The 25,079-nt window shown below is 48.2% G+C and overlaps 2 protein-coding genes across 55 annotated transcripts in view; one reads left to right on the top strand and one right to left on the bottom strand.

The window, feature by feature from the left end:
• CELF2 (CUGBP Elav-like family member 2) overlaps positions 1 to 25,079 on the bottom strand; it is a 560,158-nt gene that overhangs the window by 18,597 nt on the left and 516,482 nt on the right. For 26 of the 49 annotated variants that reach the window (XR_015139872.1, XR_015139874.1, XM_086334856.1 and 23 more), the window contains 2 exons: positions 18,142 to 18,276; positions 1,921 to 2,052 (listed from right to left, as the gene is read on the bottom strand). Coding sequence is in view for 43 of the 49 variants with exons in the window: in XM_086334856.1 (XP_086190982.1) it covers positions 1,921 to 2,052; positions 18,142 to 18,276 (267 nt within the window). In the remaining 6 variants the exon portion in view is untranslated. Of the gene's footprint in view, positions 1 to 1,920; positions 2,053 to 18,141; positions 18,277 to 24,236; positions 25,047 to 25,079 lie in introns of those variants that run through there. The other 23 variants (XR_015139876.1, XR_015139875.1, XR_015139873.1 and 20 more) reach the window with 2 other exon arrangements.
• Positions 1 to 25,079, top strand: part of LOC147361195 (uncharacterized) — a 77,020-nt gene extending 51,941 nt beyond the window's left edge. The window contains exons 2-4 of one of the 6 annotated variants that reach the window (XR_015139880.1): positions 67 to 209; positions 593 to 696; positions 1,620 to 25,079. Coding sequence is in view for 2 of the 6 variants with exons in the window: in XM_086334895.1 (XP_086191021.1) it covers positions 9,397 to 9,458 (62 nt within the window). In the remaining 4 variants the exon portion in view is untranslated. Of the gene's footprint in view, positions 1 to 66 lie in introns of all 6 variants that reach the window. The other 5 variants (XR_015139881.1, XR_015139879.1, XM_086334895.1 and 2 more) reach the window with 5 other exon arrangements.

Genomic DNA, 25,079 nt, shown 5'->3' with positions numbered 1-25,079 from the left:
AGAAGCAAAATTGAGTAACACAGACCCCACACAAGAACCAACCATGGTCTCTCTGCCATTCAACAGAGTCCCTCCCTAGCCGCTCACGGTAACAACGGGAAATCCCAGCAAAGGGCAACAGGACAGGCTGAGGAGGCGGACCACACGGACAGGACGACACACAGCAGTCAGAGCACGCGCTGAGGAGGACAGCCACTCCCACTGGCCTGGTACTGTGCAGACCCAGGACAGGCAGGCGGTCAAATCAAATTCCTTGTTTTAGGGGAACTAGGTCCTGGGGCTTAGAAGCAGCATGGAGGGGTGTGTGCAAACACTCGTCTGCAACCGAGGGGAAGGACAAGTGAGTTGGAGCGTCTGCAGAACAAGGTCAGAAACAGGAGTCAAGGCCATGAGGGCTGCTGGCAAGAGGGGCGCTGGAGGCAGCTTTAGTGGGGTGCAGTACTCTGCTGTCACCTGGTTACCACTGCATTTACTGTCTGCTCGCTAATCAAGAGCCATCCAGTCTGGAAAGAAAAAAAATCTTTTTCCTTTCCGCTTTCTTTGGCCTCTGGTCAGATAACACTCAGTCCAAGTTCCTGTTTGTTTTCCCCAGGGCATCTGCATAAAAGGATTCCATAAAACCTGAAACAATTCCCTACCTCTAAATGTGTGACTTGTATCTTCTAATCTGGGTGATAACAGCTAGTCTTCATTTGGGTGAGTTCTAGGTTCTTCTTTACAAAATAAATTACAAGGTATTCTTTTGGGATTTTAGGATATAGAATTATTCACGTTTTTGTTTTTTTCTTTTAAATAAACTATACTTCTTGATCACCCTTTAAAAACTGTTCACTTAAACTGAATTGTGGCCAAGAATAAGGAAGCTTGTCAAAACTCTTTTTTTAATACTTAAAACGGGCAGAGGTTGGGTGGCCTGCTAGGTAAATGGGTCCCCAAGTCAGATCTCCTTAGGCTGTCGTGGGCCTACTGGGTGTGGCTGTTGTCAGGCACAGGGTGTGGGGACCGAGCTGCAAGAAAGGCAGACCCGGGGTCCCCTCTGTGGACTGAGGACCATTCCCTCTAGTGGAGGAGCCGAGGCTGAGCTCGAGCCTCAGCTGTGACTCATCCTCTGGTCAGGAGCCATTCTCCCCACAGATGTAAAGCACCGGAAGTGGGCAGGCTGTGTAGACAGAACTTGGAGTTCTTTGGTCAGTCTGTGTATTTCAGAGCTGAGGAATTCTGTAAACAATTTGCCTCACTCTGCTTCCACCTGCCGTAGGGGAATGGGGCCCTTCAGGAGACGCACTGCTGTAGGGTGACCCCGGCCGCCGGAGGCTTAAGAAAGACCCTAGACGTTGGCTCCAGGGGTGACTCCTCTCCACTCAGCCTTATTTCCTGCTTCCCAAGGTCTCTTCTCTCCTCCTCTATGACTGACATAAACCTCTGGATTTTAGACCTGGAGGGACTTTAGACCTTTAAGATCACCTGATCCAGAACGTCCCATTTTCAGATGGGACCCTGAAGTCCAGAAAGGGGGCAGTGACTGGCTCAGATTCCTGGGAGACTGAGAGCAGACTGGGAGCTGGCCCTGTGGTCCTGACCTCCAACTCATCTATTTCTCTTTTATAACTTATTCACAGCCTCTCAGAAGGGCACCAAACCAGAACCCACCCAGAGTCCCGGAAACCTGCGGCTACTGGTCAACCACAGACACCTGTGACCAAGTACACAACCTGCACCCTGAAGACTCAGGGTGGCGAGGGGGCTGTCTGTGGAGACACAGAGTGCACACAGGCAGCACGCCCGTCTAGGCGTGTGCTCCTGCCCCTCCTCCCAAGCTTTAGTTCTCCCTGTGATGCAGCCTTCGCAGGCTGTCTCTGGCTGAGCACTGTCTGTGGAGAATTTGGGGGAAGGCTGTCCACCAGAGCAGCAAATACTCACTGTTGATGGTACCTGCTAGTGCATTAATGTTATTCAGTCCGACAGTGGCTCCTGCCAGTCCTTGCAGAGTCCCGAGAGAGGTCAGAGAATTCATGGCTGCACCAGCAGTGGAGTTGGGGGTTGAAGCAGCCACTGTAAGACAAAAGGCAGACAAGGGAGTGGGGAGAGAAAGGCACCGTGAGTGACAGCCCGCTGGCCCAGGACGCAGTCTGTCCCGTCCTAGCGGACACAGCTGGGGGCCTTCAGTCACGGGACGACCGGGAACCTCGCTTAGGCTTTAGTGTGAGAGACATGGCCTGGGCTTGTAGCAATTGTGACCGTGACATTTAGTGAAAAAAATCATCATGGCTCTGCTGTGCCAGCCAGCGAACATGCGCTCTGCTGGCTAGTGGGGGCCAAGCCATGAGAAGAGGGCCTTTCCTCCTGAGTCCTTCATCAGCCCCACTTTAGGAACCTCTGAACAAATGACCAGCACAAAGCGGGGGAGGGGGAGTGAAATGGCAATTCTTGGCTTTCTTATTCTTTATGCTTCAGACATGGCATTTTCTCAATGAAGTTAAAAAAAAAAAAAAAAGTCATACACATTCCTGGGTTTGACAGAAGACTTCAAGATCCAAGTAGTGGTGCTTATAGAAGGGGAGATAAAACAATTCCCCACCTTTAACTAACAGCTTCATTGGGATATAATTCATGTTATAAAAGTTACTCCCTGAAAGTATGCAATTCCCTGATCAATATGTTCATAGAGTTATACAACCAGCACCATAGTCTAATTTTGAGAAACCCATACTCATTAACACTCATTCTACATTCTCTCCCCTCTCCTTGGACACTGGCAAACTGATCTACTTTCTATCTCTGTGGATTTGCTTAGTCTGGGTATTTCATATAAATGGAATCATAAAATATGTCATCTTTTGTGACTGGCTTCTTTCACTGAGCAAAATGTTTTCAAGGTTCATCCATGTGGCAGCATGCGTCAGTACTCTATCCCTTTTTATTACTGAATAATAGTCCACTGTATGGAAACACTCCACTTTGTCCATTCATCAGCCATGGACATGTTGATTGTTTCCACTCTGGGGCTGTTATGAGTAATGCTGCTGTGACCATCTGTACTCAAGCTTCTGGGCAGACATATGTCTTCGGTTCTCTTGAATACGTAGCTAGGAGGGGGACTGCTGGTCATATGATAAAGCTCTGTTTTCCATTTTGAGGAAATGCTAAAATATTCTCCAAAGTGGCTGTCCTCCCTATTCATTTTTAAATAATTTTCATTAGTTATGAATGTTTTCCTGGGAAAAAGTCCTCAGATGTCCTCATACTGAAGACCATTCTGGAAGCTCTTCTCTGGTGTCACCTGAAATCATGTGAAAGCTCTTCAGGGCTTTACCTTTTCATTTTCTTTCCCCCAGGCCTTTACTACTGGCTGAGAATCAGAACATGCCCCAGGGATAGTTTTTCTCCCTTACTCGATGGCACATTAGTTTGGTAAGAGCTGTCACATGTAGGCTGATATCAGACTAAAATGCATTTCTCCATGGGAAATGCGGGGGGCTTCTGTTTCTAGTGGTTAGGTGGTCTAGGTACTAGAGAGACTCTCCCACTGAAACTAAAGTACGAGACAGCAAAAGAGACACTGATGTATAGAACAGTCTTATGGACTCTTTGGGAGAGGGAGAGGGTGGGAAGATTTGGTAGAATGGCAATGAAACATGTAAAATATCATGTAGGAAACGAGTTGCCAGTCCAGGTTCGATGCACGATGCTGGATGCTTGGGGCTGGTGCACTGGGACGGCCCAGAGGGATGGTATGGGGAGGGAGGAGGGAGGAGGGTTCGGGATGGGGAACACATGTATACCTGTGGTGGATTCATTTTGATATTTGGCAAAACTAATACAATTATGTAAAGTTTAAAAATAAAATAAAATTAGAAAAAAAAAACACTAAAGTGCTCAATAAGGTATTTTAAAGGATGCTTTAAGTTGCATCAATAACTGACCATTTGGTAAGAGATACTCAGAATCAATGATATAAATGAAAGTGGGAACCAGGAAGATAAGCAGCACACTGAAGGTAGCGTTTGCCTTAAGGGTATTTGGTGAGCTAGACAACTTAAGCTCCAGTTCCCAAAGCCTTCCAGTGCATGACAGATATGAGAAGTCTAGGGTCCACCTGAGGTGAAGTGCTTAAGAAGAGACCCCCCCCGCAGAAAGTCTGGAACCCTTGAAGGCTACACAAGCAGTGTAAGCATGAACAAGACACACTTCCTGCTTCAGAAACTGTAAGGACAACTGCCTGTATCAAAACAGTGCTGAGCAGGGGGAGGGGATTCCCTCTGATAGTATATAATAAACTAGCCCTCACATAAGTCTGCAAAACAACTTTCTTTTATCTGACTGGTCAAAACCCATCCAACCATCAATTTAAAGTGGTCCCTAGCTTGTACTCTCTTCTAGCACCTTGTAGAATCAACTGTAAGTCAACCTTGAAAGGGCCCATTTTCAACAAAGAACTCTCAGAAATAAGGCTCCAAGACAGTTAAGCTCACAATTAAAAAAAAAAAAAAAAACTACAAGCAAACCAAGTACCAAGAGTAAGAATCAGCAGAGACAGAGTTAGACACTATATTTAGATCGACCAAAACTTCAGATACTGGAATTACTGGTGTGCAATAGAAAGGAAGTGTATTTAACATGTCTGCACAATATGAAAGGGTGAAAAATGACAAAAAAAAATGAGGCTACAGCTATAAATTACACACCATCACCATTTCATTGCCCGCTTTAAAAAAACCAGAAAACTGGAAGCAAGTGGGGTGCAGTTAAGACTGAGAGCTTTACAGCAATTATTTATAACAGTGAAGATACGGAAACAACCCAGTGCCCACTGACAGATGAATGGAGAGAGGAGACATGCTGTGTGTGTGTGTACATGCATATACATACAAATATATATATAAAATGGAGTACTGTTCAGCCATAAAAAGAATGAAACAGTACCATCTGCAGCAACATGAATACAGACTGTCATATTAAGTGAACTAAGTCAGGCAGAGGAAGGCAAATACATATCACCTATATGTGGGATCTAAAAAAAACCACACAAATGAATTTATTTATTAAAAAATAGAGCCACAGACATAGAAAACAAGTTTAGGTTACCAAAGGGGGAAAGTGGTGCAGGGATAAATTAGGATTTGGGGGTTAACATACACACACTGATATATGTAAAACAGATACTCAGTAGGAGAATTCTGAAAGAGATGGGAATACCATCTGACATGCCTCTTGAGAAACCTATATGCAGGTCAGGAAGCAACAGTTAGAACTGGACATGGAGCAACAGACTGGTTCCAAATAGGAAAAGGAGTACGTCAAGGCTGTATATTGTCACCCTGCTTATTTAACTTCTATGCAGAGTACATCATGAGAAACACTGGGCTGGAAGAAGCACAAGCTGGAATCAAGATTGCTGGGAGAAATATCAATAACCTCAGATATGCAGATGACACCACCCTTATGGCAGAAAGTGAAGAGGAACTAAAAAGCCTCTTGATCAAAGTGAAAGAGGAGAGTGAAAAAGTTGGCTTAAAGCTCAACATTCTGAAAACGAAGATTATGGCATCTGGTCCCATCACTTCATGGGAAATAGATGGGGCAACAGTGGAAACAGTGTCAGACTTTAATTTTTGGGGCTCCAAAATCACTGCAGATGGTGATTGCAGCCATGAAGTTAAAAGATGCTTACTCCTTGGAAGGAAAGTTATGACCAACCTAGGTAGCATATTCTAGACAGCAGAGACATTATTTTGCCAACAAAGGTCCATCTAGTCAAGGCTATGGTTTTTCCAGTGGTCATGTATGGATATGAGAGTTGGACTGTGAAGAAAGCTGAGCGCCGAAGAATTGATGCTCTTGAACTGTGGTGTTGGAGAAGACTCTTGAGAGTCCCTTGGACTGCAAGGAGATCCAACCAGTCCATTCTAAAGGAGATCAGTCCTGGGTGTTCTTTGGAAGGAATGATGTTAAAGCTGAAACTCCAGTACTTTGGCCAGCTCATGCGAAGAGTTGACTCATTGGAAAAGACTCTGCTGCTGGGAGGGATTGGGGGCAGGAGGAGAAGGGGACGACAGAGGATGAGATGGCTGGATGGCATCACTGACTCCATGGACGTGAGTCTGAGTGAACTCCGGGAGTTGGTGATGGACGGGGAGGCCTGGCGTGCTGCAATTCATGGCGTCGCAAAGAGTCGGACACAACTGAGCGACTGAACTGAACTGAACTGAAGGACCTACTGTAGAGCACAGGGAACTCTACTCAATACTCTCTAATAACCTATATGAGAAAAGAATCTGAAAAAGAATGGACGTGTGTATAACTGAATCACTCTGCTGTATATCTGAAACTAACACAACACTGTAAATCAGCTATATGCCAATATAAAACAAAAATTAAAAAAACATATGCAAGTTGGAGGTCTCTATTTTGCTTTTCTATTTATTTAAAACCCCAGAAGACTGGCTGTAGTGCACTGTGGTCTTGTGCCCCCTTGTTGTGCTGCTCTTGGGTAGTCCAAGTAGACAGATGGGGCGAGGAACCAGACATGAGATTAACGGAGCTGAACAACTTGCCTTAACGTGAGAAGACTCCGTGTGCGCCAGTGCTTTGGACAATACTCCGAAAATTTACCCCAGTTTAAGTCTAAATTGGAAAAGATATCTCAGTTGTGTATCTGGCTGCCTTTAAGAACCTTCTGGGTTCTAGAAAATAATCTCTTTAAAGCAAAAGGAAAACTTAAATTTGTCACACAACCAGTCTCAATCGAGTACTTCAAATATTCAGGAGAAACACAACAGAGAAGCCCCTCTACACAAAACAAAGAGATGTACTAAATGCCATTGACATGCCTGTTTTCCTTATTTCTGTGCTGGCAGCCTGGCAGGAGGCTGCCTGCGTTCTGCCCACCTAAAATTAAAATTCCCTTCTGTCTCCACTAAGAACCGTATCCTCTGCTTTCTCAATTAAACTGTTTACAAGGTGGCACAGGAGCGTTTCAAGAGAAGGTGGTAAATGTTGGTTCATCTTTGCCCACGGCATCTCTTTTAGTCAAAGGATGCTCCATGCAGGGGATAGGCTGTACCTCAAAGCCAGAGGAGTGTGGGGTGCAGGGGGGAATGGGGGGCAGAGCTGCCTCACTTTCCACGCAGTGATGGACCGACCTGGTCACACGCCATGTTTCATGCCTGCAGTACCGCCGGCTCTCAACCACCAAGCAGGCCAAAGAGGTGTTGAGCATGGCCAGCCAGCAGGCGGAACAGCCACGTGACCCATCAGAGCCATGTGTATGTGACCCCACATGGCAACTCGGTTCTGGGCCTTCTGAAGACAAGCTGGGAGGGGTGAGGGTGCTGGAGAGGGAGGGGAACCGGGGTCAGGTCAGGAGCAGAGAGGGCCCCTGATGCAGTTTCTGCGGAAGGAACCAGAGTCCCCTGAGGTTTCTGAGGCTACACGCTGGCGCGGCCCCTGGAAAGGTCTGAGCCAGCCCTGACGGCCTCGTCCCCCCTTTCCCTGGACTGTGAGCAGGGACACAGAGGAGGTGCGGCTTCCTTCTTATTCTCTGCACGAGGCGGGGTGACAAGCAATCTGGCGGGAGGCCGACTGCTCAATGGACAGAATGCGGCTCTTCCCCCTTTCACAGATTCCATATCCAGCCAGAGAAGTAGGAAAGTGGCCATTTGGGGCACCAGCCTCTGACACTGACCACGTCTGCACCATCCTTCCTAAATGAAGCGGAACCTTCTCTCCGTCGTTTTATGGGCGCCCTGGCAAGTCCTGTCTCCAGTACTTGGTCCCAGAGATGATCATGCTTCCTAGGAACCCAGTGCCTCCATCTCCACCTGTGAACCCTCTCCCCACTTTTCCTGGACTGCAAGATTTTTTTAACTTTCAATTTTGTATTGGGGTATAGCCAATTAGCAAACAATGCTGTGAAGAGAGAAGGGACTCAAGTGTACATACACATATACATGTATCCATTCTCTCTACAAACCCCTGCGCATCCAGGCTGCCACATAACACTGGGCAGAGTTCCACGGTGGACCACAGGAGTTTCAAAAAGCTACAATGAAACGACATCAACAGAAGACACCAAGAATCTGCCTTCAGCGTATGTGCAAGACACTGAAAGCACAGTAGCTTTGTGGTTTAGGAAACACAACAACTGCAAACAGAAGAGAACACTGCCTGCACTGACCAGACGCACTCAGGACAGCGGAGTCTGCAGGCACTGCTCTGCGTCACACAGCGCTGATGCTCCCAAGGGGGCACTGACCAGACTCACTCAGGACAGTGGAGCCTGCAGGCACTGCTCTGCGTCACACAGCGCTGATGCTCCCAAGGGGGCAGAGTGGTGAAGCGGCGACAAGGGCGCCTCTGTCGTTAGCTCACCACAACCCGAGGGGGAGCCCGGCACCTCCTCTCCCGCGGGGCCTAGTTACTCCACAATAACCACACCTCTTACTTCCATTTCTTCCCTAAAAGGATTTTTCAGGGGGAGGGATGGGGAGAGGAGAGATGACAGGGTGGGAGGAGGCTGTTTGAAAAGGACATTGAAAGCTGCTGCGGTGTTCTGATCTCAGTGCCCAGCCATCTGTAATGTGCATGCCCATTATCCCACAAACACCCGCATCATCTTCTTCCTTCACTAACCCGCTTCCAACTCACAGGGAGCTCAGTCAGCAACCTGGCTTGTGCCACGCTGGGACAGACAAGTTCTGCAGATGGGCCAGAGGAAGCCTCCACGTCTGCAGGGCTGGCTAGAAGAAGTCCCTTGCAGGGACTCTGAGCCCCTTTTGAGGCATTACTCTATGACAGGGGACGTCTCCAAAGACCAGAGAGTGGTATGGGAATGGACGTGGGCAGTATCATCCCCTCTGTACCCACAAAGGTCCCACCGTTTTCCTTGCTTTAGTTTCATCTCCAGTGCTCCCTGGGGCTGTCACTGGGGGGCGCTACTAAGAAAGCATGTACTCCAGGGTTGCCAGCCAGCTGCGCACCTCCTCACCTCACCTCGTCTCCAGGTTCCTCCCCCGTCCGTAAAGAGGGACACGAGAGTGACGGTGTCATTTGGGGCCATAAACTTAAACAGTTTTATATAAACTCCAGTCTACCTGGATCAAACAAGAATAGAGCAAAGGAAAGGACAAATTGGACCTGCTTTCTCATCTAGTGATATTTTGCTTATGAATCACCAAACTAAAACCATACCCTTCCTGTAGCTGGCCTCAGGTATTTGCCTTTTTTTTTTTTTTTTTTTCAACAGATGGTCATGGACACAGCTTGAAAAAAATTCATGGTGATTTCAACCTGAAATATAATTCTAGGTGCCCAGGAGCTCCTGCTTTTGAACGTTTCCTGGGGCGGCAGGAGCGGTGACCCCTCAGCTGCGGTTAACAGCCTGTGTTTCCTCCGCAGGTCACTTGACCTTGCAGGCTTCCGTTTCCTCGTGTGGATCACAGAGGGAGGCACCTTCATGAATGAATGATCTTAAAGATTCCAGGTACTTATGAAATGGGTCAGATTACTGTTTGATCAGGCTCTAGAGAGGAAACATGATGAACACAGATTTCTGTAGAAAGCAAGTCCCTGGGAGGGTCCTGGAAGACCTGTCTGGATGCTGGTCTTAGGACGTCCTGGAAAAAGGCAGCTTTCCCTGAGGATAATAGGAGCACACGGCTGGCGAGAGGCTACCTGGCAGAGTCCAAGGTCTGAGATGCTGTGAATCACCCGTCAGCTACTTGCATGGTTTCCTTGGGAAATGACTGACCACAGAGCACATGCTCAGTATACTGCCTGAAAAAAAGCCACCACTCACCAAGGGCTTTACCCTCAGTGACGACAGCTATAAGGAAATGGGTCCGGTCAAAGTTACCATGCTCTCTTTACTCCCACGGTGGCCATTCTGTCTTTGATAAGCAGGGTGTGTTGATTCTGTGACCTCAAATCAAGTTTGAAGTTCACAGCCAACTTCTTCAGTGAAGTCCCAGAGTAGAAAGAAGGAAGGAAAGGCTCTACTCCCTGCATTTATAGTCTAATATTTTTAGGAACAGTGGGGAGGTATTTGCTATCCAAAGTCAAATGTTCAGAGAAAAAAATATCACTGGGGCTTATTCCAGGTTTAACCAATTTCTTATTGTTCAGAGGAGCAGAATTTAGTGTCATTCCAAAATAATCATCTTCCCCATATGATACTTTAATGCCTTCTTAAAAAGCAATAGCATACATTATATACACATTCCCTCGATAATTCAGTAAATGTAGAAATGGACAATTCGATTTCACAGTGGAGAAACTAAACAAAGATGAAATGACTTGCTCTAAGTCACAGCCTTCCAGCTCTTGGTCAGGATGGCCACATATTCTAAATGGAAGTGAAACTGTAGTTCCTCTATCGCATTCTTTTAACAATTTTTTTAAACCTCTGCACCGGGCATGAATTTTTTATGGTTTCTAGCCCTAGACATGTACATTCTTGTCTTGCGTGTGTTGTGAATACCTTTCTGTCTCAAATCCTTCACAGCCTCCCCAGTCCTGTGGGTCTCAGTGGTGGAGGTGTTCCCTCTCTTCAGGGCGCCCAGTCCACTCACTGAGCATCCTCTCTGCTCTGTGCCCTGTCCTGTATATGAGTGTCTAACCCAGTGCTAGGTGACAGCTCTGAAGGTGGGATGGGGCCTCACACAAGCCGCTGTTTCAGGCACCAGAGAGGAGGGTTTGAGTCCTTCCCCCTTCAGTCCATCAGTTTTTGCCTCTCTTTGGCTTCTCATAACCTCTGTTCCACCTCCTCTTAAGTCTAGAAATATGTCTTTCTCCATCGTAAAATTTCTCCTTCTATTGACCCTTCTAGACTTAAAAAAAATCACTACACTGCAGGAAGATGTCATCTATAAACACATAGCTCCTGGCTCCAGTCTCACGCCCCCTCTCACGGCCTCCAGGACTGTGACATCCTTTCCACTATCACAGTGAGCCAACCACTCGGGGTGGGAGGTGAACTGCCCGACCGTGGCCAAACTCAAACACCTCTTCTCTGCCCTCATCTCGATCTCCTTCCTGCTTGAAACTCCCACGCTTGGTTCCCTGAAACCACGCTTCCTCAGGGCTCCCTTCCCACCACATGGCTCCTCCCCTCTGCCCCGCAAACACAGGCGAGGGTCAGGGCTTCACCCCCCAGCCTGCTGCTCTGCTGTGCTTCTGGCTCGATGGTCCCCCTCAAGACCACACTGACACCTGCCCACCTCTGCAGCTGCTCTGGGACAAGCTCAAGGGTCAGGGACCCTGCCTGCGGGATGTATTTACACGACACACCAGTTCACGCGTGCCATTGCTCAGCGTGCCTGAGTACGGAGCACCTTCCGCCGCAAGCTCCGCCTGCTCCCGACCGCCCTCTCTCTGCTGATGAGGATGCTGCGTTGGGGTCCCCATACTCGGCACACTTCCGTCCGCACCTCTTTCCCTCTGCTCCCTCACATCCAGTCAGCACCCAAGCCTCGCTGACACCCCTGCGCTCAGAGTCCTCACCTGGCTCTTTACCGCCTGCAAGAGGAAGTCCCAGCTTCTCAGCCACGGCTTCCAGGGCCTCCCTCTCTCCCTGGTTCCTATTTCCCGTCTATCTCACGCTGGTGAAAAGGGAGATGGATTTCCATTTGCTGACAGAATGCCTTTTCTGTATTTTCTCACACCTGACACATCTGGTAAATCTTCCATTTCTACCTCAGAAAGCTTAACTCATCTTAAAGTTCTGGCTCCAGTGCTGACTCTCCTGTTAAAGTCACCCATTAAGACAGATCTTTCCCGTCACTCACACGGCGGACCCTATCTGATTCCCGCTCTTCCTCCGGAAGAGTCCAAGTCGGGGCATCCTGCTTGTTTTGTGCATGTGGCCACTGCATCCAGTTTATGGGACTAAGCCACCTACGAAAGTACCATTTATATTTTGCTGCTTTTAAGTCTTAAAGCACAGACCTTAGGTCATAAACTTCTGAGAAGTTGTGACTAAAAGTGTTGTTGCTTTTTCATTTAATACAAAACACAGGCAATCCATACACGCTTTTACCAGTGGCAGTGGTGATACCAAGGTTATGTCAGACAGTGGGAGAGAGAGTCTGGGGTCGGGTGGGGGGAAAGGTCTCACCGAGTGCTTGTGTTGTGCAGCAGACATGCCTCTGAGCTCACACACGCCTCACAAGGGCCCCACACACGATGCCTGGGACCGTGCAAGGCAACGTTTATACTGAATCATGGACACAGCATGGTCTCCAGAGCCTCTAAAGCAGGGAACGAAAGCCCCTATCTCAAATACTGAGAACGTGCACCCCAAACAAAGTAAGAGCAAGTCCTAAGCGAAGCCACAGCTCTATGAACGCACGACAGGGAGCGTCTGCGCACCCAGGGTCAGACTTGCAGAAAGTCAAGCTCTGCAGCAAAGGGGAGGACCGTATCTACTGCCACCCCCTGGGCTGGGCAGCTTTCTAAGTGTTAGCTCAGCGCCATGAAGACACAGCGCAGAGAAAAGGGAACTTCACCCAGTGGGGGTGTGTAGGTGCTGGAGGAAAAGAGAGAGAAAATCGACTGGACACGGTGACCGATTAAGGACAGTGGACCACAGGCTGGCTGAGAAGGTCCCGCAGGGGCCGAGGATGGGTCAGCGAGAGAAAGAGGATGTCTCCATGCGGCAAGAACAGGCTTGTGGAAGAGTGGCTGGCTTTAGTCTTCCCGAGGTTGTGGCATCACCACAGCAGCCTGAAGGACGCCCTCTCCCAGAGCCTGCTGTCTGTCTGTCCTTCTCTCCTGTCCCTCCAGGCTTCACCGACTGTCCCTTGCATGCAATGGACCGGAGGGGTGGCGCAAGTCCAACCCCTTCTCATGGACTTGCCTGGCCAAGCTCTCAGAAGGCTCGGGAATTCAGGTTAAATCAACCTCTTCCAAACGAGGCAAGCTCTCGTGTGACACACGTGTGAGGACCCTTGGGGGAAGGAGAGGGGGAAGCCTCTCATGACACTGAAGGGCTCTGGGATGACTCGGAGGATGACTTCTGAGTCCCCACCACTTAGCCAGCCTGGTAACGCTGGTGGATGACACACCACTCGCCAGCCCTTCTTACGTGAGGAGCCAGGGCAGGTCTGAATCTCATAGGAACATGAGATTCATTTCCCTCAAGGAGTCCGCGAGGAAGTGTCCCCCTGTCCCTGGGACGCAGTGTCTGTTGCAGCCTCTGAGGAGGAGGCCATGTCTCAAAGGTGGGAAAAGACGCTGCCTAGACTCCACAGAAAAAACTCAGGGGAAAGCCAACGGTGGGAACGGGAGAACGTGCCCAAGTATTTAAAAATGTGCTTTACCCTTGAAAGAAATGATCTGTTAGCCTGAAGTGTGCACTTGACTGAATGCACTTACAGAAAGATTAGAGAATTTTAAAACATATTTTTAAAAAAGAAAGTAGAAGGGCAGCAGGATGATGTACACAGACATGACGTTAGGCTTTGGACAGAAAACGCCAGAGAGATGCTCGCAAGTGGGAATGCTGACGCGTATGTCCACGCTCTCAGAACCGCAGGCCAAGGCAACAGAGCCACAAGCCGGGCAGACATTAGTATCTTTAAGACCCAGCCACACACCTTACACTTTATCCCTTTCTACCAATACTGAGACTCATGTCTCAACAACAGGTTCGAAATGGGGTAAGAAGAAATGACCCAAGAATTAATTAAATACATAGAAGACCATAGTAAACAAAAGGGAAAATTATCATACCAAAATAAAAGACAAGAAACACGATTAAATCAGGCTTCAAAAGACCCATAAGAAATGCATAAAAGGCATAATAATGCATTTACCTGGTTTTTATTCTTTCCTGATTTTTAAATTTTACTCCTTACCATCTGATACCTGCATGAAACACTTATTCCAACCAAGGGCAACTGAGACTATTTTCATGTTTATTGCAAGGCCAGGAGTCAAAGAAACCTATATTTATTACCTAAGGGGATCTTTTTTTTTTTTTTTTTACAAAAAAATAATGCTTAATCTTTCATGTTTTAAAGCATAGACTGTTTAAAATCATTTGTAATAATGCTTAGGGAGTTTGTTCCTGGGTGTACAGAACTGATATGATACATAACAATTGTTAAAAAATGAATAGTTTGCGGGTGCTGAGCTGTCCCTGTACTTCCGAGATGGATTTGTCTGAAGCACAAGAGATGTCTCAAGAACAGTTGAACCAAAACCTGGGCAGGCCGGTAGATGAAGCTCTGCTTTCCGTTTGAATGGACTGGCTGGTTATGCATGGTTCAACAGGAAGCACCCCCCCCCCTTTTTTTTTTAATTATTAAAAAAAAAAACAACAACACAAAAAACACACTGGCCTTGGGACTAGCATTCCATCCCTTTTATTTCCTGGGAAATTGTTCTGATGAAGTGGAGAGTCATGAATTGTTACTAACCATGTTTTCTGTGATTTTGAAGAGTCCCTGATGGAAATAAGACAAATAATTTACTTTCACTTAAACACCAGATTTTCTTAGTTACACTTAAGATAAATAATTGAAATGTAGATTTAAATTGCTTCTGCTGCCCACATTTCAGGACTCTAATGAAACATTTTCGGCTCTTATGCAAAGCTCTGCTCAACACAGAAGAGAGAAACCCATCTCCCTGACACAGTGCTTGGCAGGATTTCTGGTTGGGCCGGACGCCATGTGAAGAGCAAAGGGAAGGATGCCTGGCTGGGGTTGGAAGAAAGAAAATACATCTCAGGACACATTTTCCCTTTCATTCAGGTCTCAGGAAAAAAGCTGAAAATGGCCAAGTATGTTTCAAGTTTCCTTACATACTCTTCCTAGGCTGTTCGAGTGCTCTGCATTTTAAGAAGGTCACTCCGTCCTCGCATTCCTGACCATACTGGATGGAATTAACGTGGATCCGCAGACATGGACCTCACCTCTCACTGTTTCCTCAGGATGGCGTCACGCCAGTCCTCCTCCTCCTCGCAGCCTATTCCTGCTCGGTCCTCTGCCTGGACACCCCTGCCCCGGATCATCTCCATGCTTCCATCACCTTCCTCAGGTTTCTGCTCAAACGTCACCTTTCAGAAGGGGAAAGCCTCCTTCCAACCCCTCTCTCCATCTTATTCTGCCTGCGAAGATCGCAGCGCTTGCCTGGCATACACACGGCACCCGTGACTGCTCCCTGTTCGGATTCCCGGAACAGACAGGAGGCCCCCGGGGGCGGGAGTGTGTCCTGCTCCTGGCTGTGTCCCCAGCACCCAGGCCAGCGCCTAAGGCTGCACAGTCACTTGAGAGCACTAGCTATCAATTACAGTATCAACACTGAGGAGCTGACAGACGCTTTTGCACTTGGCTTCCTAAACCCACGAGCCTTCTACTAAAGGAGAACAAAATGGTGGAATATTAATTCCAATTCCCTGGAACCAAGGCACATTCCCAACCCAGCTGTCACAATGGAAGAATGAATTTTCATAAAGTTGAATGAAGCTTCCCAAGCAAACAACAGGCCACATACCCTTCACCAAAATGTCCATTTATGATACTGGTTGCTTCTGGAACAGGAGAATAATTTCAATGTAGTGACAATGTTAAACTCTTTAAAGCCTGGTGAACCAAATAGCAGACTGCCTCCTTGCCATGTAAGGAAGAGTCTTTAGGGGAAAAAGTGTTCTTTTTTCCCCTACCTTGTTATCAATGATGTGGTTTCTTCTTTTTACTCTCAATAAAAGGGAGTCAGCCGTAGTTGGAAAAATTACAATCATCTATTTCTGCCAAATTAAAGTTAATAGTGTTTTCTCTTAAAAAAAAAAAAAAAGACCTAATCCTTTTCCTTTTTATATAAACAAATAAAACACCCCTCAGATCTTGAGAAGTGTTTAGTTTTTTCACTCCAAATAAAATATAGTTAAAAATATCAGTTAAAAATGCTGACAAACGGTCTATGTATATAAAACCATATACAGTGTTTTTTTTAAAAAAATTTTTATTGGGCTAAAAATTTTTATAGTTGATTTACAATATTGTATTAGTTTCAGGTATTCAGACTGCTGTTTTAATATAATCTTTTCACAGTCCTCACAGGGAGATGTTTCTTTTTTTTTTTTTTTTTGGCCTCACAGCATGCAAGATCTTAGTTCCCTGGCCAGGGGTCACACCAGCACCCACGTAGTGGAAGCACAGAGTCTTAACCACCGGACTGTTGGGGAAGCCCGAGATGGTTAATTCTTATTTTTCTTATTTAGCAAAACACTCTTCAGTCTAATTTCTAAAACAAGGACACTAGTGAGGTCAAATACTTGTGTTTTTAAGAAAAAAAAATCACTATTATTTTCATAAGGGAGAATACACTATGTCAAAAACGCATGTTTCTTTAAAAGGATGTATTTAAATAACCAGTTTATGTTTTGCATTAGTTATAGCTTAGTCTCTTGAAAAAATTACAAAGCTGATTTTTCAGGAGTATTATCTGTTGTGTGGAACGAGGCCCACATGTTGTCATGGTATGTTTTTGAAGACATTTCAAGAATGAAGGCAACGTCCCACATGCTGTTGCTCTGAGATGAGGTGATGGATACACTGTCCAGCCTTTCCTCAACATCTCTTAAGTTCCTCCCTCAACACTGAACTCAGAGGGAAATGAGTTAGAAACACAGTGTTCAGTAACAAATTAAGGGCTGTGGGGCGTCTGTCCTCCCTGAAGGTGGTTGCCTGAAGAAGGCTGGTCTACTGGGCACTGTAGTGTTCCTTCTCTATTCTTCTAGAAGAAAACCCTGCATTGTTACAGAGAAGTGTAGGGGCCAGTTAGCTCGTCTTTTCCGAGTGGCCGATAGAGGGCCGTGGGGTTGTTAGTTAGAAAGGGGCCTGGATGTTGTCCAGGCCAGCGCCTCCGCGTACCAGAGCAGAAGGTGAGATCATCCATCAAGGCCCAGAAAACCCAGAGAGGAAGGCAAGCCAGCAAAACACTTTTTAAAAAACAAATCCTGGTGTCTAAGCAACCACATTTGGTCTGGCTCATATGAAAAAGAAAACAGCATCTGCCTTTGAATAAGGCAACAGAATTTCTAAGGAGGGGGGAAAGAAAACCTCACTTTAAATGACATGGCCCAGAAGGGGACCACAGAGGAGCAACAAAGACGGTCCCCTCTGGACCTCCACGCTGAAAACCACAAGTAAAGGATGAAGCTGGTGTGAAGTATCACAGATGATGATTCGGGGTTTTGCGTTTTAACAGGGAATTCTTACACTGCTAAAAACAAACCACCACCACAAAACCAGGAGAAAAGAGCATTCCTGAGGGAATGAGGCGCCTCGTCACTGGGCAACTTCAGCAGGATGGAAGGGACGGCACAATTTTCAAACAAAAGGAATGTGTGAGAATTCCCTCACAAAGTTTTTCTTCTCATTTTATCCTTGGAAGATAAAAATGCACATGCTCAAACTTTTGTTTCTTTAAAGGGTAACTGCACACCTATGTTCATAACAGCACTATTCATAGTAGCCAAGACCCAGAAACAGCCCAAATGCCCACTGCCGGCTGAATGGATAAACAAGACGTGGTGCATGTATACAATAGAACAGTACTCAGCCATTAAAAAAAAAAAGCCATCTGCAGCAGTATCAACTAGAGATTATCATACCAAGTGTAGTAAGTCAGACAAGACGCAACCAGAGGTTATCATACTTAGACAAAGACAGAGACCACATGCTGCCACTTATGTGTGAATCTAAATTAGGGCATAAACGAACTTACCCATGAAACAGAGACAGACTCACGACACAGAGAACAGACTTGTGGCTACCAGGAGGGGAGCAGGGCGGGAATGAACTGAGTTTGGAATTGGCAGATGCAAACTGTTCTGTATAGAATGGACAAGCAATGCGGTCCTCCTGTACAGCACCGGGAACCATATTCAAAATCCAGGCATAATCCGTAATGGAAAAGAATATAAAACAGAATGTCGACATATGTGTAACTGAGTCAGTTTGCTGTGCAGCAGAAACGAACACAACGTTGTAAATCAACTCTATTTCAATAAAGATACATTAAAAAGACAAAGTAAAGCGGTAACTAAGTCTGGTGCCTGGCGGGGTCTGGGCATGTCCACCCTGCACCTGGCCCTGCCCCCGCGTCCTGTCTCCCAGCGGCAGGACCACCCCTTACCGGGACTGGTGAGAGCTCCCAGGGCGCTGCTCGTGGTGGACAGAGGATTTGCATTGGTGGTGGTGGCTGAGGTCTGGGCTGCGGCTGCAGCCGCCGCCAGCGTGGCCAGGTTCTGTAACTGTAAAGCATTCATGCCTGCAGCGGGGAGAGAGAGGGCACGTCAGCAGCAGGCCCTTTACCCGTTTCCCAAAAGAAAAGGCAGGTGATGAGCACAGAGGGCCCTGGGGCTGGCACACTCACCCAGCTGCCCTGAGGACTCGTGCGGTACCACATGTCCCGTCCCAGCCCAGGACCCTCTGCCCAACTGCCCCTTCCTGGGCGGTGCAGCTCAGCACAAAAAACAAGCAAGAGGTTTCCGTGTGGACCACGCACGGCAGGGCCTTCCACTGCGAGGCTGTCACCTGGAGGGAGGGCTTCAGGGTACACTCTCCATCCTTAGACTCGACAGGTGTGCATTCAGGGCGTGACAGAAGAAATGATGCTTTATTGCTCTGAAGTTACACTGATCTGTATTCCAGGATCTGTAAGCTGTGTGACTCTGGACAGATTTCTTAACCTCTCTGATTCTTGCTTCTTGAATGAGTAGTAACAGTTACTTACCTTCTCACTCATGTGGTTGTTGTGCAGATTAAATAACTCAATGATTGAAGTGACTGAGCACAGTGACTGGCATGACATAAGCCCCCCAAATCATCAGCAACTACTGTGAGTGTCACTGTCATTACAGACCCCCAAACTTCTCTCTCGGTTTATTCAGGAACTCAAATAATATTTGCTGATGAAAAGAATGAAGAAAAATGGCAGTGCCGTAATATTTCTACTTGCAATATCTGTATTTTAAATATATTTGTATCTCAAAGAGGAACTACTTACTAGAATGAATTGCGGGCTAATGAAAATCAAGACAAGAATGGAGAGAAACGAAACTCTGCTGACAGGTCTGGGGGGACTAGCCAGGCACAGACTCCATGCCTGAGTCCCCAGAGGTTCAGAGATTCTCTACACCGAGTCTTTTTTCCATGATTCATTTCTCTGTCATGTACATTTGAGAAGCAGGCAACAGCAGTTCTTTCCTCATACAGTGGAATTTTGCACAGAAAGATAATGAAGTTATCAGCCTCATTTTACCTTTTTCTCATGTCTCAAATCCAGGCATTTGATACACGTTTACATAGTGAATCCAACCCGCTTTTCAGACAGTGGCCTGATGACAGGGCTAGGGGATGGGAGACGGAGGAGGGGCAAGAAAACATTCTAGGAGCACGCCTGCTGGAAGCCCTCAGCCACCGTGTGGAGCCTCAGCTGGACTCAGAGCCAGGCTCTCTTACCTACCCTGCTCCTCCACCCCAGGTGCCTTCGTCAGGACTTAATCCTATCAGGAAAGAGTTCCTCAGGTCCATACTGCGATCTGGGTTCTCATTTTGCTCACAGTGATACTCGGGCTCCTTCTGGGAGGCATCCAGCCCTGGTGGCTTAGGGAGAAAGCAGCACCTGTTCTGCAAACCCACACAGGTCCTGGGGGTGCTGGGAACAGGACAAGGCACCAATGGCATCCTGCCAGCGTGAAGACGTTGCTCCATCGAGCACGTGCCACTGGGGACAAAGCTCTGTCCCCGCCTTAGGTCAGGGGTCAGGCAGGGGGTTGCTGACGGGACCCTGTGAAGGGAAAGCGCAGGGCCTATTTTTTCAGGTTTGCCTGAGGAAAACAGAGCTGGGGGAACATGAACTGAGCACAGATCTCCCTGGGGTCCCCTGGGCGTGGCTCCTGAAAGCGGCTGACCACAGGCTGGCTTGTGTGCCTAGGGGCTGGGCTTAGGGGGATGCTGCAGGGTGGGATGAAGCGCACCAGCAAGGACCTGCCTGGTCCCCGCGGCCCCTCTAACATGCTCAGGATGTAATGCAGACGACCAGACACCGGCACGGACAGACAGCTGTGCACACGAGAAGGGTTTAGCACCGATGTTACAGTCTGCACATCTGGCCACGGGTAACCATCAGCCGAGCACCCTCCTCAGCCTGCATTTCCCAGGACACCTGCTCTGACCCGCACTGCGGAACCGCGGCCTGGTGCTGGGGTGGAGGAGCTCAGCCTGCTCCTCCGGGTCAGAGCCTCGCAGGCCCTCCCGACACTGAGGCTCTTCCCCCTGGAGGGTGACTGACGGGCCGCGTCCAGTGGCACGTTTACTCGTTACCTGTCATCCTCCGGCTCGCTATCTAACTCCCAACGCGTTCATCGCAGCCTGCTTCCACATCATAGACACTAAGCTCCTTGAGGACAAAGCTGTTGTCTTATTTGCTTTCAAGCCCACCTACACACACACAGAGCCATGTTCATTCACAGTAGGTGAAAAATGGAGCCCTAGGAGATGAATGAACAGGGCAACCAACAGCATGAAATGTTCCCATGCTGCTATAAAGAGCATTGTCTACAGACCCAAACGAGGTTTTTCTTGTTTGTTCTTCGTTCTTCAGTATTTACAACAGCTTCAAATATTGACTATTTCCCTCAGTCGTTAATTAATCCATTCTGCAAATATTTATTAGGTCTGTGCGTTTTCTTTTTCTCACCCACCAACACTCGGCGTTGCCCTGGAGTCCAGCCCACCACCCTTGGGTTCTGTGTGCCCCCCGTCCTCCCCGGGTGTCCCCTTCCCCCCTCACCCCAAGGGGCTGCCCTGCCTCCACTGTGAAGGCCAGGTCCTGGGGCGCCACACTGGGAGTGGCCAGCTCTGTTCAACCACCGACCGCTACGGAGCAGAACATGGACCCTAGCAAAACAGAGATGAAGGAGGGGAGGAGAGGCGTCGTGACTCCAGCATCAGAGCGTTTGGGGCAAGGAGGTGGGGCTTAGGTGGAGAGAAGCAGAGGCAGGACCTGCAGGTGCTGCCCAGCTCGCCAGCTGTCAGCACGCGGCCACAAGACAGACCCCGGGCTCCGGGCCGAGAACTAAACCTCCCATCCGAGCGGAGCGGAGCCAGGGACTGCAGGAAATTCTATCTGTTTCTGGAAATAAGACTCGGACCCAGAAGCTCATTCTCACGAAATGTCCTAAAAGGGCTGCGAGTCCTGGTAGAAAACCATTCAATGACAGCCCTGGGCTTGGCGACAGCAATTGGGAGGAATCGAGAAATCTGAGCTCAGGAGTGACAGCACAGAGACTGGATCAAAGAACACAGCTCCCCCCATCCCAACACCCCCCTGCCCCCACCGACCCTGAACCATGACGCATACAGTCAAGCCAGACATTCTCCGAGAACATCGGAGCTGCCGGCTAACACAGGGCAGGGGCCGTGCTGAGGCCGGCCCTAGGAACCTGCGGGCAGTGGGCGTGAGGGATGTGATGGGCGCTCCTGTCCACCTCCCGGGGGCAACACGCAGCTGTTCCCCGCAATGTCCTTCTGTCCAGCCAGGCAGCGGCCTGAAGCCTGTTCCCCAGACCGTCCCTCCAGCAAGAAAGCCTCCTAGGGGGGACACCCCGGCCACGGCTGACATCGGCACATCGCAGGGACACGCGCGGGGTGTGGGGAGAGCCCTGGACACCGGTGGGGCAGGATCCCACTGTCTTCACAGCAGGCGTGCAGGGCCCCGGGGACAGACGCTTTGGCTCTTCTTGCCCCTGGCGCTCCCGTAACCAGAGGGTCTCACCTGCAGTGTGGACATCTCCCCTCCCCTCCCGTTCAGGGCAGGGGCTTGGGGGCCTGGCGGCCCTACTGCTAGTGGGAAAGGCCTCGGACCTCAGCTACGAAGGCAGCTCAGGAGGCTCCGAGGGGACGCACCCCGAACTCCGTCCTCTGCCTGGTGAACTGCACAGACTTCCCGGTACCAGCATCTTTCTAGACCTCCAGCTGCTGCAGGCTTAGCCCCCCATGGACAGTCAGTCCTGGCCACCCTGTCCCTGCTCCGGCTGTCTGAAAGGGGGTGTTGCTTCTGCTGATGTTGAACTCACATGTCTGGTTCCTTCTCCATCATTTTGTGTTTTCTGTGTGTGTGTGTTTAAGGACCCTGTCCTGTCCTTCTCAGCTCCTTTCTCCACCCTCCAGGGCCCCCCATCTCATCTCTGGTCTCCGACACAAAAATCCTCAAAGGGCATGGGATGGAGGAGGGGTGGCCCAGGCCCTGGGGGAGGGGGGGGGCGAGGTGATGCTGTTTCTGGTTGGCAAACAGCTCTTCCTTGAGAAGAGAACCACCCTCTTTTAACCTCACAAAGCACTCTGCTCGGGTGGACATCCTTCAAACCAGGGGCAAATAATCTGAGTGATGAGAAATGCAAAACACTGAGATAAGTTTTAGGAAATCCAACAATGTGCCAAGATGGCCGGGGGGTGGGGGGAAAGTTAGGCAAACAGGGGTTCCACTTTTCCCTCATTACTCTGGAAAAGACAACCCATCTCCAAATGAGGAAAGTATGTACCGAAGAGTGCACACTGTGCCTACTTAAAACTGAAGGTTTTTTTTTTTTTAATTATTTATAAGGAGAAGGGCATGAAAATTTAATTGAATGTTCACCTTAGGTAATTCTGTGTCTTATTGTTCAGAGCAATTACCATAAATCTGCATTTCAATAAGCGAGAACAGATGTCAGTTGTTACCAGCGCTTGCCAATCAGGTCTGTTAGAAAGTGACAGATGGGTGGTTATGGAGCATTCTCGCATTCTCCTAAGGACTATTAGCAGGGAGTGCGGGGTGTGGAGGAGGGGAGGCTGGGCTCTGGGAAGAACCCGGGGCCTTTGTGGGTCCAGTCTGCACACCTCCCAAGTGTGTCCCCAACGCGAGGTCCAGTTTTGGCCAAAGTCTTCCCTCTTCTCCGCTCGTCACAGACACGCTGAGATCGTCTTTGCTCTGAGCCGGATCTCCGACCAGTACAGAAGTCGCTATGTGGTTCTTTCAGGCAGACACTTGCCCACTATGATTTCCCTCTGACTTTGGAAACTTAGGCCAGAGATTCTGAAAGCGAATTACTACACGCTTCTGACTGTTGGAAGTCAAGCGAAGCAGTTTTCCCTTTGTCATCAGATCTTCTTCTTAGGCCACCGCTTCATAACCTCTGCAATTTCTTACTAACAAGCCCCCCTCACCCTAGAAAAACATTTCCTCTAGCAGAAAACCACCCCCTGATAAATCTGTGACGCTGTCCAGAATGAAAGGAGGTTTTTCTGCGGCCGACACTGGATTGCTTCTCTTGGAGCAGTTTTGGGGTTCTTGTGCATTGTTCACTGATGGCTCAGATTTGCTTCTTGGTTGGTCTCCTCATTCGTCTGAGTGATTCCATACCTGGATTTGTGGACGCGCAGTGCACTGAGTGGCGGTCGGGGGCGGGGGAGGCGACAGGGAGCTCAGGCCAGTTTGAAATGCGGACCCGCCATTTCTTACCTTGGTGACTCTGGGCAAGTTTGTTCATTAACTTCTCTCACCCTCAGTTGCCCCACCTGTGGAATGGGATGCTAAGAGTCCCTATGTCACAAAGCTGCTGCAGTATGTGGGAGTGCTGTAGTGGTGGTTTTCTCCCTGGCGTGCCGTAAAGTGTGAGGATGAACCCCAGGATTATTTCAAGGTGCTCTGTGAAAAGCAAACTGGTGTAATACTACCCTCGTTTTTCTAACATGATGCTTTTTTCAGATGATCGTTGTTATAAAGAAACGAAAGACCGAAAAACCAGTTTCTCCTTATTCTTTCTTTTCTGGAAAAATCCAGACTCTTGGCCTGAACTCAGACCCCAAGTTAGGGAGATTTCAGAAATTCATGGAAAAAGTATCACAGTTTGAGTGGGAAATGGACAAATTTTTATCACAAGTGATAAGAGGGAAAGTAGAATCAATCGACTTGAAGGATACACAAAAAATAAAAAGGATGCACATAAAAGCAGTCAGCTTATAAAGATTACAGCCTTACTGTTATATTCTCTGCTTTTTATATGTCAGATTTAGGAAAGGTTCCCTTTCATAAAATCGTAAAACACTTCTGAAGTTACTTTTAATTTGAAAGGTAAATGGTTTTTTTTTTTTTAAGAACAAATAAGTATATCATTGATGTCTCATCTGATTTTATTGATGTAACTACTTTAGAAACTTGTCACCTAATTTTTGTTGTTGTTTTGCTTTTCTGTTTTTTTTTTTTTTCCTTTTCCAGCTTTATTTCCTCCTCAAACAGAAAATGTTTCCTCATTCAGATGAGACATTCTAGACGGTGGTGAGACACCTCAGTTTCCTGTAGGACAGACCCTGTTTTCAGAGCTGTTCACAACACAGTATCCCTGCTTTCCCAGATGACATTCACCGTCTGTGGACGCTGCTCTCAGCTGCAGCGCTCGAGTCTGCCCCGTGGAGCTGGCTCTCTGGACATGAACGTGGGGCTTCCCAGGTGGCTCTAGTGGTACAGAACCCACCTACCAATGCAGGAGACATAAGAGATGCAAGTTCAACCTCTGGGCCGGGAAGATGCCCTGGAGGAGAAAATGGCCGGCCACCCATTGCAGTACTCCTGCCTGGAGAATCCCACGGACGGAGGAGCCTGGTGGGCTACAGTCCATGGTGTCGAAAAAGAGTCGGACTCGACTGAGCGACTGGGCACTGCTCTCGCTCCTCCACAGTCTCGCTTGCTTACAGGCGCTGTGGCCCCAGGAGGGGTCTGGGATGAGGCACCTCTTGGTGAAAGTGTGGTGAGAAGCACGCTCGTGTGTAACACGTAGGACACTGTACCCACCTGCTGACCCGAAACCTTCCACGACGCATTCTTCTTTCTTTGTTTCTTTTATTTATTTTTTTAACAAGTCATTCTTAAAGATACTGCCATTAGTTTATGGAATGGTGTGTGGCTTAGATGTCCAGCTAAAGTCAAATTTCTTAATTCAAAAACCAGGCATTTCACTTAAGTTTCATTGGGACTGTATGCAGAACATAAATTTGCACCTGTGAAATAATAAATTTACTCACTTGTCGGCA

Source organism: Bos grunniens, chromosome 13 (assembly GCF_055505025.1).
Source record: "Bos grunniens cultivar Pamir isolate PY7600 chromosome 13, Bosgru_T2T1.0, whole genome shotgun sequence".
NCBI lineage: Eukaryota > Metazoa > Chordata > Mammalia > Artiodactyla > Bovidae > Bos > Bos grunniens.
The sequence above is the reverse complement of the archived record's forward strand: the minus strand, read 5'-3'. Positions and strand labels throughout refer to the sequence as shown.